Source organism: Lepidochelys kempii, chromosome 2 (assembly GCF_965140265.1).
Source record: "Lepidochelys kempii isolate rLepKem1 chromosome 2, rLepKem1.hap2, whole genome shotgun sequence".
NCBI classification, from domain to species: Eukaryota; Metazoa; Chordata; order Testudines; family Cheloniidae; genus Lepidochelys; species Lepidochelys kempii.
The window spans coordinates 155,713,359-155,728,131 of record NC_133257.1 but is presented as its reverse complement, the minus strand read 5'-3'; the positions used below and the strand labels follow the sequence as shown (position 1 = coordinate 155,728,131).

Genomic DNA, 14,773 nt, shown 5'->3' with positions numbered 1-14,773 from the left:
ACAGTTCTAATTGTCATTGTCTAATTTCTAACTATTCTTTCAGCATTACATGCTGCTGCCCTTTCCGGCCATGTCAGCACTGTGAAATTGCTCTTAGAACATAATGCACAGATAGATGCAACTGATGTAATGAAGCATACTCCACTTTTCCGAGCCTGCGAGATGGGACACAAAGAAGTGATACAGACACTCATTAAAGGTCAGCTGTCACAAATTTACAAATCCATTCACAGAGTTAAAATGCTGTTGTAGGTAGGTTGTAAAATAAATGGCATTGCTGGACAAAAAGAAGAGCCCAAAATTAGTCCAATAGGGAAAGATTTATGTATAGTACATTTCATAGAACAGTAAGTAGTAAAAGCAAATTATTTGCATTGAGAGAAGACTAACTAAAACTAAGAAAAACTAAACATATACCCAAAAGCAGCCTTTGTCTCTCCCCACGAGTCTCTTCCAGTACCCTTTAATCTCCTAAAATCTCACATAGTATTTTTTTCTCTTTCCTATAAATGAGATCAATTTAAATTTTGTTTACCATTGGTGAGAATGGGTTCAGTAGCAATCTTTGAACATTTAAATGGTTTACCTGTTTCAAATACAGTTCAAAAATCAACTTTTTTGATATCATCACTTTAATGTGTTTTTCCTGTAACTTTTTATTATAAACAAAGTTTTATTGTTTAGACAATTTTAGAAATAATAGAAACCACAAAAGAAAATAGTTATATTACACAGATATAGGCATATCATCTTAGCTACCAGCATTTGTAGAAGCATCACGTTTGGTCTACACTCATATTTTCTCTTTGGCTTTTGTGGAAGTGATGAGTTGGTGGACATAACGTGATCAGGGGCTGACTGAATCATATGAATCATTATAATTATATTATTATAGGGACAGATTTTTTTTGGTTTGATTAGAGCCAATGATTGGTATATTTTGTGGCTTTTTTGTAGTTTAGTACTGTATTTTTTAACTGTTGTAAGAGCACCTTGGGGAAAGCAAACTAAATAAATGAATTTGATTTGGGTAGAAGAATTTTACATGCTTGAGTAAAGAAAAAGGAAATAACTGCAAAAGCCCATAATGTGGTGAGGCTAGCGGTAAAATTTTGAAAAGCATCTAAGTTCGATTTTCAAACATGACTTAGGCATTTATAAGCCTATATCTCATTTCAAGTCAAAAGGATTCAAGCACCTAACAGCAAGATTTTCAAAGGTATTTGGACACCTAAAGTTGTAGATGGGCACCTAATGGGATTTTCAAAAGCACCTGAACAAGTTGGATGCCTAACTCCCATTGAAACTCCTAAGTGCCCAAGTCACTTTTGAAAATTGTACTTGGGATTTTAAGTCACTTAGGTGCTTTTGAAAATGAACCCCCTGGTCTTTTGGTTTTCAGAGGCGTTCTAAGATGACATGGGCTTAATCTCCCCTTCCTCTGACATGCAAAAATATTTTGGTGCTTTTATTGCTGATGTTCAAATGTTGTTTTGCTATTACAGGGGGAGCAAGAGTAGATTTGGTTGATCAAGATGGTCATTCTCCTCTTCACTGGGCAGCTCTGGGTGGAAATGCTGATGTATGTCAAATTTTGATAGAAAATAAAATCAACCCAAATGTGCAGGATTATGCAGGTAGAACTCCCTTGCAGTGTGCTGCATATGGAGGCTATATTAACTGCATGGTCGTGTTACTGGAAAATAACGCAGATCCAAATATTCAAGATAAAGAGGTATGTTGTTCTTCACTGTGTCATTTAAGTTAATGTCAGACCAAGCATAAACTGAAAGTATCGTCTCCTTCCTGCATATCCTTCTCTTTTCTGCAGCACAGTGGCGTTAATCCTTGCTTTTCACACCAGTGGTACAATGAATCTGTGTTCACTGCTATTGTAGGGGAAGAAAAAGCAGGCCTAAGACTACTTTCCCTTCATATTTCACTTTTTTAGGGCTTGATCGAAGATTATTATTTTAATATACACCATAAACTGAAGATGCACATTTCCATGTTGTCCTTTGGCTTTTCCATTTAAAGCTAACATCTTAAAATTATCCTTTTAAAAACTCCTTATTCTTTACTTGTTTGTTTTTCTTATTTAAATATTTAACAAAGGAGTGTAATTTTGTAATCCACACCATGTCTTTCTCTAGCATGTGTTAGTGAGGATAGAGAAAGTGAGGTGCAACAAACTTGCCGAAAGAATTGCAGCAATTATTTGTCTGTCTAGCCCTTAGGGGCAAATAAGAACATTGTAGTTTGCTTGTATGTTCCTTTGCTCCTTCCCTTAGGCACTAAGTGAAATTCGGTACCAAAATAGATTTTGTATTCTAGGACAAATTCTCTGTTGCTGTAAATTGGCACAACTCTACTGGAGTCAATGGAACTGCACCAGTTTACACCAGCAGCTAACTTGCCCCAATATGTTAACCTTTTACCTCACTGCATGCGGCATACTTTTCTATCCCACAGTCAGTTTAATGAAACTTGCTACAGAGCGTTCATATCTGGAAATTCTACTTACAGTGGTCCCAGATTTGGAGCCACAACGTTCAGCTGTACTGACAGCCAAGAATGTGGTCAAAGTATTACCTGAAGGCCAGATCCTTGGCCCTAGCTTCAATTGATTTCTGCTACATCAAGTAGTTCAAAGCAGCCAGAAAGTTGCCTTAAAAGGTCAGCTGAGGATTCTCCTGACATGGGATAACCCTTGTGAGACTTAGAACTGTCATGGAAAGCTCTGTGCCACCTGCCACCAATGCCCTTGATGCAGGTGGAATGTTGGGGAGTCTGCTGAAGTACGGCAGAGTGCCCAGTGCTCCATCTGATCCATGGCTCTACAAGACTACATCCACTGGCATCATTTATATTGGTCCTTTGGCCAGTCTAAATTACAGAGGGCTATTTTGGCCCCTCGCTGGCCCATGATTTCGGGAACTGAAAGGAGGCTTAGAGACAGATTTCCTTCTGCTATTCTTAACTTCACAGAGTATAAATTCTGCACAGCTGCAAATTTGGCCCATATCTATTTTTAAAAATCTTTTTAGTGATTTTTGCTTTTAAGCTCTTTATTTCTTTTTTAATGGACAAGGTGTATTTTGGAACCACTTGTTTGGTCATAAGGTCCATTTGAGCCCTGAATGACACCATATGCTATTTTTCTTTCCGCAATACAACGTTAGCAGCTAATAAACCTCTTACTTCATATATTTTTGGTTTATAGGGAAGGACTGCTTTACATTGGCTGTGTAACAATGGCTACCTTGATGCTATAAAGTTGCTGCTGGGTTTTGATGCTTTCCCTAATCACATGGAGAACAATGAAGAGAGGTACAGTTTATTAAACAAATTATTTTCTAATTTAGCACACCTACTCTGGTTTGTCTGTCATATGTTCAAATATTGTCTGAGAAACATGAGCTTGAACACATCTAAAAAACGCTGGAGTAATCTCGGGACTGGAGAATAGTTAAATTATGCAGTTGAAGACACTATTTTTCAAATAAGACTGTTCAAATCTTTATCTTAAATTTCTATTGTACTTTTCAGCCTGATCCTGCAGAAAACTTCTGTGTATTTTACCCTGTGTGAGTAATCTTATTGAAGCCAATGAGGCTACTCTTAGTGTGTAAATTTAGACATGTGTGTAAGTCTTTCAGGATTGGTGCTTCACACAATAACAGTGAAATGAACAGAAATACAGTGAATTAAAGTAAATTTACTTAAATTTTATTTGCTCTATTCACCTTATCAGAGTTAGGAAATGAGTCTTTCTATTCTACCTTAACCCTATGTTCTTCTGTTTAGTACAACCTTATTTCAAAAACCTCAAAATACACTTTCTTTAATTAAATTCTGCTTTCTTTTTTCTTATACTGTGTCACTAAAAGATGATGGAGCTGTTCGTTTTCACAAATCTACCAACAGATGTCTATACAGGGCCCAATCCTGCTCCTGTTGAAGCGAACTGGAGTTTTGCTGTTCAGTTCAGTGAGGTCATGATCTGGTGAAAGGAGAAAAGTAAAATTGTATTTTAAAAATAAAGTTATTGCAGATTACCTGGTGGTTATCTATATTCTGATGGTCCAACTAAAAATAAATCCCTCTATAATTATAGGGTGACTATAAATTTGCATCTGTTTTCTTTGTCTCTGACTGACATATAAATAATAGTTTTTGATTTAAAAATCTTCGGTTGTGATAGTTTAAATTGGTCACATGACTGCAGGTAATCAGTGCTACTACATATTTTGGTGTCTCTTTTCAAGAAGACAACTTCATCACAATCATAAACAAAATTATGGATCGACATGCCAAATAGATATGAGTACATCAACATTTTAAAAATCACTAGAATGATTTAAAATCCAATGTACGTTAGTGCTGCAGGGTTTTGGCTTCCATCCTGTCTCCCTTATTATTTTTTAATTGCCTTGCTTACCCCTATCATTTGTTTTTTGTTGCCTGCTCTGACCATCCAGACGTCTCTTCCTGTCCTGCAGAGCAATGTATTATCATTTTTCTATTGAAAACCACAGTAGAAAGCATTAAGCAGCTCCCAGTTGTGTTTCTCTAATGCTGTCTATGGTGGCTTTCAATAGAAAATGAAAATAAACAACTGTATTTGAATTAATTTTAATTTATACTATTAAAAACAGATATTCTCCTCGAGAACTGGAGGGTGACCAGCGTTCTACCTGTCTTAAAGAATGCTGCTAATGGTGCTTGAAGAATTTCAAGTTAAAGATTTTTACACTGGTATTCCTATAACCACTTCACTAGCATCTAGGGAAGCCCTCTGTTCACCTCTTGGCATCACTGTGTTTGTATGTGTGATCCTTAGATCCCACATTCAGATATGCTCTTGCTTATAATTGCATTATCTAATCTAAATGCACTGGCACATCTCTATTCTCTTTTCTTTGTGTGTTTCTTTTACTGTTTTAAAAGACAAGGGAAGTAAATTTTAAAATACCATATTAATAGAATTACAGTTAAGAACATAAATGCACTAATATCAGGAAGCTGAAGAGTTAAGGCTGCGACAACATTCCAAATACTCAATACTGTACATAGTAAGTCATACATTTAGGAGCATAAGCAGTAGTCTTCTAGGTATGAGTGCCATTCTTGTTATAGGAACCTTAACTTTTGAATTTCCAGAATTTTGTGTATTTAAATATTCAATCTTAATGTTGCACAGATAGTGATGCTATATTTGCATTTGTCAAATAGTGTGTCATATCATCTAAACTCTGTCATAATTGGATATGAGTGAACCTTAGGTGCAGAGCTGTAGTTTGATTCTGATGGATTGACATTCAAATATGCACACTTCCACATGTTAACGCATGGTGCCCCTATGGTGGGGAAGCATCCATTTGCTCTTATCTAATAGCACTCTTCAAGGGAGGTTTAGCAGTTTCCTACCTTTGCACAAACTGTGAAACCATACCACTTGGCTTAAGGAGTTAACATTCATAGCTCCAGAATATACATATATTTGGAACTTTAATATAAGTCTAAATCTAACTACCAGTCTTCTAAAACTCAGTCCTAAATACTCTCACTGAGGACAAATTAATAAAACAAATTGGTGTTTCTAGACCAAATTGTTTTTGAAATATGATGATCCTAAAAAACTCTTAAGAATGCCTTTTTAAAATAACATCAAACTGTCACAGAACATTATTTTCTGCCAAGAGATGGGACATTTCAGGAGCAAAGAAGGCTTTTGAGAAAGGTAAATGGGAGACAAGAGAGTCAATATAAGCCCAATGATTTTTTTATAAATGTAATCGTGGCTCCTTCTTGAAGTGCTGGTCCCCATGTGTATTCCACACAAGGGAACAAGTGCACACTGTGCTCCTGAGATCGGAGATTTCTGGCTGTGGTGTCCCTTGGTCCATGCCTGTGTAGTTGCTCTCCTCATACTCCGAACTGAGGACATAAGGGGCACTATGGATTGACACCTCTCCAGTTCCTCTCTTACTGCCAGTCCGAAGGATCTGAAGCAAAGGGGAAGGAGTGGGGCTAGTGGAATACATATAGGGACCAGACATCTCAAACAATCTCCAGTTACAGGTAAGTAACCTCTGTTGACACCCATGCTTTAGGAACCTAAAAATATGCTTTAATATCTTTTTGTATTTGTTCCATAAAAATATTCAAAGCAGCAGGTAAACTTTTAAAATTGATTTTTCTCAAGTGAGCTCCTTTTAGTAGTATCTGTCCAAGAATTATTTCAAATCTTTGTCTCCTTTAATGTTTTATCAGCAACACACCTTGACCTACAAATCTCCATGCTCTGTCATTGCCTTTTATTCCTATTGACATTTCAGTTCAGACACTCTAATCTTCCCATCAAACCATCACCATATGGCAAGTCCAATTGTGCTGTCTGTCTGTTCTTCCTGTCTTTATCTGCATTGCATCCTTGCTGGTTACCATCAAAAAGAGCCTTAATTTTTATTACCTCATGCATTGATACTAGCTGTTTAACTTGATACATTGTATAAGCATCATATTTTTTTTCTGTTACCTCTAATATTCAGTTAATAAATGTATTTTCCTAGCATGGGCACTTCAATACAAAGAGGGGGGGCGGTTGTGTACATTTTGCTGCCCTTTACTGCTTGTGTGAATTTGGGCTAAAATTTTCAAGAGTGCCTAAGGATGTGTCTACGCTGCAATAAAACACCTGCAGCTGGTCAGGGTCAGCTGACTCAGGCTCTCAGGGCTCAGTCTGCCAGGCTGTGATGGGGAAGGGTCAAGAGCCTGGGCCCAAACATCTACACTGCAATTGTATAGCCTCACAGACCGGGCCCTGCGATCCTGAGTCAGCTGACCTGGGTCAACTGTGGGTGTTTTATTGTAGTATAGACATACCCTAACTGACTTTGCCTAGGTCCCATTAAAAAACAGAGGCACTTGGGCACATAAGTGGCTTTTGAAAATGGGACTTAGTCTCCTAAGTCTTTTTTTAAAAATTTTACCCTTAATGCCACTGAAAGTGTGGAAGTAATACCATGTGCTATAGTTGGTCATAATATCTTCAATCTTTCTGTAACACATCTCTGCCAAGGCACTTAAACCTGTCCTGCAAAATCACTGCTATTTCTGTTTTGGCCTCTCTTTGTCAAAGATGTAAACCTTGTTAATTATGTAATTACAGTATTTATGTGGTATTCTTATGTGGATAAAGATTCACTAGCTAGAGGGTAGAATGGGACTACCAAGATGAGTTTTACTTATGATCTAAACCAGAATTTAGAATCAAGTCCCCAGAAAGGAAATACTTGTGCAAATAACCCAGCATGCCACCTAATCTCACATCATGGGCATTTTTCACTTATAAATTTAATTTAGGAACAAAGTGCATCTCCCAGAGGATATATTTGTAAGTGAGCCTCAAGGAACAACTAAGTCTTAATTGCTTGCTCAAATTCTCTTTTTAAAGAAACATGTTAAGGTATGGAATCGGTCAGATCCTCAGAATTTGGAAAAGTGGTTCTCTGAAAAAGGTGTTAAACACTTTCCTTAGAGGAGGTTTCCTCTTTAGTGGAGCTTCCATCTCACTTTTTAGTCCAAAAATATACATTGGGACTAGCAGTCTAATCTATCATAACACTTGTATGTTTTCTTTCTTTAGATACACGCCACTTGATTATGCTTTGCTTGGAGAACACCATGAGGTGATTCAGTTTATGTTAGAACATGGTGCTCTGTCTATAGCTGCCATACAGGACATTGCTGCCTTCAAAATCCAAGCTGTCTACAAAGGATACAAGGTTAGAAAGGCTTTCCAAGACAGAAAAAATCTTCTAATGAAGCATGAACAGCTGAGAAAAGATGCTGCTGCCAAGTAAGTCTGACACATGGAGAGTGCAGAAATGAAGCTATTAAAAATGAAATTGTTGAAGATAATAGTAGTTTACAGATGAATTGCTCTATATTTTTTTACATCTTTTTAGAAATAAAGTCTGTGTTCGCTTAAAGGAAAATCTAGTGTTCTACCAGATGGTGTATAGATAGGTACATTATATAATACATTTATGTTTGGAGGGTTTTTTTTAAAAAATAAACAAATACTTCTTGAAGCTTTATCATTTCTGTGGTGATGGATAACTCTGGGCCTCTGTCATGCAGGATACTATCCTCCCTCCCTCTGAGAATCATTCTTCCTGTGATGAGTTGCCCCCTTATCTCTGTTTCTCAGGGGTTGGGAAGTGAAGAGAGACTTCCCACCCAATCAGTTTCTAAAGAGTTGCCTGTGCCAATCCTGCTCTGTATTAACCCTGTTAGCTGGTTTTTCAGTACTTCTCTTTTTAAAATGACAAAGGAGTTTCCTGTGGTGGTGGTGTAGCTGTGTCGGTTCCAGGATATTACAGAGACAAGGTGGGTGAGGTAATATCTTTTATTGGACCAACTTCTGCTGGTGAGAGAGACAAGCTTTTGAGCTAGATAGAGCTTTTCTTCAGACCTCTCTCAAAAACAGAAGTTGGCCCAATAAAAGATACTACCTCACCTACCTTGTCTCTCTAAAGGAGTTACCGAACAAGACTATAGTGAACAAGACTATAGGAATGAAGGATAGAAACAAAGGGGAAGTTGAGAGTGAGCAAAGTGTATTTGGGCAAAAAGTGAGGGAGCAGCGGAGCAAGAAGTGAAGGAAATACAGGATGGTAGAAGGAGAAAGAAGCTATTAAATATAGAACTTAAATAGATTTTCACACAGATAGAAAGAGTTCACCAGTTACAGTACAGCAAATTAAACTTTTTAAATTATCTTCCTGTCAAGGGCAGGCATAAAATGACTTTTGCCATCCCCTAATTTTTATTCTTAGGTTGTTAAAGCCATGGTAAATACCAATTCATAGCAGAAGTGCAAGGCTAAATGAAGTATTCTAATAGCCCAGTAACAAGGTAAATTAAAAGAGAACAGAAACTGATCAGATAAACAATGCCCATGTTCCCTCCAAACATCTGCAGTATATCTGACGTCCACATCCTATCTAATCTATATAGGATGTTTCTTTATCACCCATTACTGTAGTAGCTGTATTACATCTGTGTATGGTAATTGTTCCTAATGGATGTCTTCATAGGGATTTTGCCTTTTATCTTTCCCAGATACTAAGAAGCTTTACTTGTTTGTTTTTTCCTCTAGATTTTGTTTATTCTGGGAAAGCTTTAACAAATAGGTGATTCTTCTAGGGTTCTCTCTGACTTCCTCCAGTAGCTTGTTCCACATTCCACTTCTACAGGCTTTGAATCCACAATTCAACTCCTATGCTATAGGTGTCTGAATATGAATACATGAGTGATTTTTTTAATAGGGAGTCTCTTACTAGTATTAAAAGAGAATATGGTTTAGGTGTTTGAAAATAAACATAGGTCTGAAATTAACTTTGTATCTATTTTATGAAGCTTTGCAACCTGCTCTAAAATGAAAACAAGCAGAATTTCACAACTTTCTCATTATCTGTGATCACCCATCACAGTGAAATTCACAAAACTGTACCAAGTGAAAAGTCAGATTTTTTTCCAGATTGCTTTAAATGTGGTCCTTCCCCCTCTCCCTTGATAATTCTAATTTAAAGTTACACGCTTTAAGTAAAATCCAGGAACTAGACAAAATATTGCAGAGTACAAAGTTGTTAATTGAGCATCAGTAAACATTTAACCAATATTCATACAGTGAAGATAGAAAGGTGTCCAAAACATTTTCACAGGGGTATGAAAGGAACTTATGCTCTAGTTAGTCTGACATCAGTTTGGGGAAGATACTAGTAATTAGATGAGGAAAATAAATGGGAGATATTTAGAAGACCACAGTTTGATTATCGATAGCTAACTTTACCTTAGCTAACTTTATTTTAGAAAAAGAACGTTGTACTTCACCAATTTTGTAAGGATTTTACAGCCTAGAAAGGCAAAAGTAGTAGGTTTCATATACTGTGCAAAGATTTTCTACACACTGTTTTTGTTTGTTTGTTTTTTAACTAGAAAAGTACTTTAAAACTGACATCGGATTAGAAAGCACGTAGACTAAATAATTTATATAATTCAAGTAATTATACATAAAACATGATGCATATGAGTGACCGTCTACCTTATATAATTGACATAGTGCCAGAATTGTGATGAGATTATATACTAAGAATATAAGTTTTCAACAAACAGGTGAATTTAATCAAAATAATTTAACTGCTTGTTCTATCAAGCAACTAAAATATAGTTTATAGAATTTTGTAGTCTGAAGTTCCACAATATTCAAGAGGGACAAATTGATTCCTAATCCACTCGTGCTAATGTTGCCACTTACATAAAGATGTATATGTTTTCCATTTGTCCCAGCATTAAAATATTGCCACTTACCCAGCTAAAAGAAACTAGTATTCTGATACTTCACATCCTATTTGGTGGATGGTGCTTAATTAAGTTAGTTGATTCTGCTACTTCAACACTCACAGAAGAGATATTTAAAAACTCTTTTATTATAAACAACCCACAGAAGAATCTTCTCAATTGTAATATCTGGTTGTACAGAGATTTATTATTTATTACAGCAATGCCTAGAGGCCCTGATTAGGACCAGGGCCCCATTTTGCTAGATACTATACAAACATATATGAAGATGTGTTTCCTATCTCACGGCATTTCCACAAAACATTCACGTATTTCCCTTTCATTTCTCTGCAACAAATAAATCCTGAAAGGAAAATGCATTTCAAAACTATACCACACTTCGACCCAATCCACATACATACCTCAATTCACATACAAACTCAAGTAACCAAACACCATCAAAAACAAATATAATAGCAATGCTACAGAGCACCCCTCAGTCTCTAATAGACCAGAAGTGTTGTCAGCAACAGAAATGCAAAAGCTGAGATTTTCAGATTCAGGCAACGTGTATGCCTTAGTTTCATTAACTGTAATGGGAATTGTACAGCTGAAAGTGGCTCTGAAAATCTCAGCCAAAAGGTTTTCACTAAAGCTTTTTTAACATAGAATCATAGGACTGGAAGGGACCTCGAGAGGTCATCTAGTCCAGTCCCCTGCACTCATGGCAGGACTAAGTGTTATCTAGACCATTCCTGACAGGTATTTGTCTAACCTGCTCTTAAAAATCTCCAATGATGGAGATTCCATAACCTCCCTAGGCAATTTATTCCAGTGTTCAACCACCCTGACAGTTAGGAAGGTTTTCCTAATGTCCAATCTAAACCTCCCTTGTTGCAATTTAAGTCCATTCCTTCTTGTCCTATCCTCAGAGGTTAAGAAGAACAATTCCTCTTCCTCTTCCTTGTAACAACTTTTTATGTACTTGAAAACTGTTATCCTCTCCCCTCTCAATCTTCTCTTTTACAGACTAAACAAACCCAGTTTTTTCAATCTTCCATCATAGGTCATGTTTTCTAGACCTTTTATCATTTTTGTTGCATGTTTAACCCTAGTGGAATGTTTGTAGTGGGGTTCCTCACATCTCAACAGGAATTTAAGAGAACCATTCTCAGAACAGCATCAGACATGTAGAGTGGAGATATTGTCTCCTGAAACTTCCAGTCCGTGTCTGGAAACTATTTCACTTTATTCTCTGTTGAATATGTTTGCTACCAAAGTTGGAAGACTTCTCTGAAGAAGTCTGGGATGAAAACATTAGCTCTTATATTGCTGCATGACGTGTGTGCTGTTACTTCTGCAGAAAGGTCACCTGAATTAACATGGAGCATACATTACTGGGGCTTGTAAACTCTGTCTTATCTCCATATTATAGATGATGACAGCTGTCATCTGCTTTATTGTATATACATTAATTGTGTTGCTCCTTGCAATTTGGATAACATCCCTTCTTTGGGAAGAATTTGATCTCCACTGTTGTATTGATCATTTATGGCCAATAAGGACCAATAATAATAATGGTCAGATAATCTAAATTCCAAGGATGAAATCCTGGCCCCCTTAAAACCAGTGACAAAATTCCCACTAACTTCAGTGGGACTGAGATTTCACTCCTGGGGTATGTCAGGATAGCAGGGGAGCCAGCTGAGGGTGGGGCAGGGACAGGAGCAGCAAAAGGCGCAGGCTGGGGGAATCTGTCAGAACTTTGAGGCATCTGCAAATCCTCCAAACAAGGTAGCAACAGTGAGCAGGCTGTTGTGGCTGCTTTCATTAGGAGCCTATATAACCTGCTTCGGGGTCACTTGGTTAGTCCCTTGCTTGTGGATTGGCTGGGCCCTGATTGATTGGCATTGGCCTGTCATAAGATTTTCAAGTAATTACCTCAGATGTCTCACCAGTTCAGGCTCAGGGATGACTTGTCACAGGGTATGGTTTGCAGCCTCCCTACCTATGGAACTCCCCTGAAGTTAGTGGAAGATCCATACATAGACCAGCCATCTCTGATGAAATTATCTAATAGCTTCCTTTTTAACATGGAATACTGTGCTTCTTTCTGTGTGATTTAGATCTGATTTGACCAAAAGAATTTATTTTCGTACTTGTGATGTCCCTGGTGTTTTGAAAAATATGTGATACTTTCAGCTACAAAATTTCATAAGACATCATTCCTTCATTATGATATGTGGGTGTTTCTGTTACTCTCCTGTGTGTGTTTTTAATGTATATTATAAAATTTATTATACTGTTTCTGATTCGTTGAAAATAGTGGAGACAAAGTCTCTATACCAAGTATGGGGGAAATATTTATTTAAATTGAATTGATATACAATTTTGAGCATATATTCATATCAAGTTGTCACATATAACAAATTTTATCTAATTGCAATTTTATGATCTGTCATAAACTGGAGGGGACATTATGTTGTCACCATTCTGTGTATCCATCTGTGCATTCTACAGTTAAGCTTGGCCAGAGTTTTACTCCTAGCTACATACAGCCAGCTAATATCCCTCCTGATCTGATAAACCTGCTCTCCAGATAAATGTAGATAGCATATGGGAATACTGAATGGTGGTGAACTGTTTCTTAGGTTAAAAGAAAAAAAAAAAAAGACTTCAACTTCTGTATTTAAAACTCTCTTCCTAAATTTTTAATTGATTTTTTTTAGTTATATATAAATCATTCCACAAGTTGTAATGTTCTGAGTTAGTTTGTTTTTAAAAAAATTGGGTACTTCACCTAAAAATGATAAGGATAGACAATGATGGTTATGATAAAATGGACAGGAAGTGTTTTATTCAGAGTACAGGCAATTTACAGTATGTAATTCACTGTTGCAAGAAGTGAAGACAAATACTGTGGATGGCATTTAAAATGTGCTATGTGCTAAATAAATTTATAACTGCTAACAGCATCTGTAGATATACAAATTGGTTAAATGCATATCATTTATATAAACCTATTTCATGTTGGTTAAACAAAGATATTTTATATCATGTACAAAACTGCACAGATGATTAGGTGGTTCATAGGAGAAGGCCTGGTCTCGACCACTGGCTTTTGAGACGTAGCACTGCCGTTGTCACAGGGATGGTAACAAATGGAATGTATGTGGCAAAGTTCAAAAATCTTGCTGTGCTGCATGTAGGATCGTGTTCTTTGATCACACATGTTAATTGCCAGAGTCTTAACTGGCTATACTGTCCAGTAAATACCTGCTATTTGGGGGCTTTTGTTTAGTCTTGTGATTTTTTTTGCAAATCGATTGAGAACTAGTGAACTTATTAGGGTCAGCTCCAGAGACCTTTTTGAGATCAAATGGGGCTGGCTCCTGGCAAGTAAGCAAACCCAATATTTTTTCTAAAATCTGTCATCTTGTGCTCTAGAATCTAAGCTTTCGTTTTAAAAAATAAGTCTTTAACTCTTAAGATTACAAATTATTGGAATTATTCAAAATATAAACCAATTCAGTGATGTCTGCTTGAGCCCTCAGACAGCCAGATGCAGATAACAAAAACAGAAGAAGCCAGAAGTGTTAGAAGCAAATGAACTGATCCCAATGAGACCTATGGCTTTGTAATTCCAGAATAAAAAACTTAATTCTTGAAAAGGAGAAGAATCCGGTAAAAGTTCAGAGTTGTAGAATATGAGTGAATTAAGAAAAGGATTCTAACAAGGAATCTGTAGATTATGGAAGTCTTGAACAAGGACAAAGGAGTAAGAGGTAATGAGAAGACTAGATATGTTAGTATCTCTTACTGTTTTGTGGCAAATGACATTAGCAAGTCTGAAAGTATGTAGTAAGGAAACCAAGTAGATGAGGCACCCTGCAACGTCAATTAATGAGAGGGAAGTTCAGAAATTTGAAATCAGAAATATTTTTCAGGCTGTGTTATGCAGCCAAAAGTGTCAGGAAGCCCAAAGAAGAAATCAGCTGTTGGCAGGTTTTTTTTACACTGATTCAGCAACCATATCCCAAGCCACTTTCACAATCTGCTGTACTGTTATTAGCCAAAGGAAGGAGCATAGATATCTGAGAACATCCAATGTTAAAACTCCATTTACAGAGGAAATTCCACCTCAAGCGTGGAAAGACCCTAAAACAAAAGGGCCCCCATAACTAATAAACTCCAGCTTATATTGAGGAGAAGCAGGACAAGATGAAAAACAATATTAATTCTGAGACTTGCGTTGTTTTTGTTTTCTTCTCAGCCACTGAGGCTTAAAACTGGGACGATGACAACAGTCAAATCAGTAAAAAGAAAAGGAGTATTTGTGACACCTTAGAGACTAACAAATTCATTAGCGCATAAGCTTTCGTGAGCTACAGCTCACTTCAGACTAACACAGCTGCTACTCTGA

The 14,773-nt window shown here is 36.8% G+C and overlaps 1 protein-coding gene across 6 annotated transcripts in view; it reads left to right on the top strand.

Moving 5' to 3' along the window:
* The window catches only part of INVS (inversin), a 210,353-nt gene that overhangs the window by 147,974 nt on the left and 47,606 nt on the right, over positions 1-14,773 (top strand). For all 6 annotated transcript variants that reach the window (XM_073332511.1, XM_073332510.1, XM_073332513.1 and 3 more), the window contains 4 exons: positions 44-199; positions 1,506-1,735; positions 3,224-3,330; positions 7,652-7,864. In XM_073332511.1, the coding sequence (XP_073188612.1) occupies positions 44-199; positions 1,506-1,735; positions 3,224-3,330; positions 7,652-7,864 (706 nt within the window). The remainder of the gene's footprint in view (positions 1-43; positions 200-1,505; positions 1,736-3,223; positions 3,331-7,651; positions 7,865-14,773) is intronic.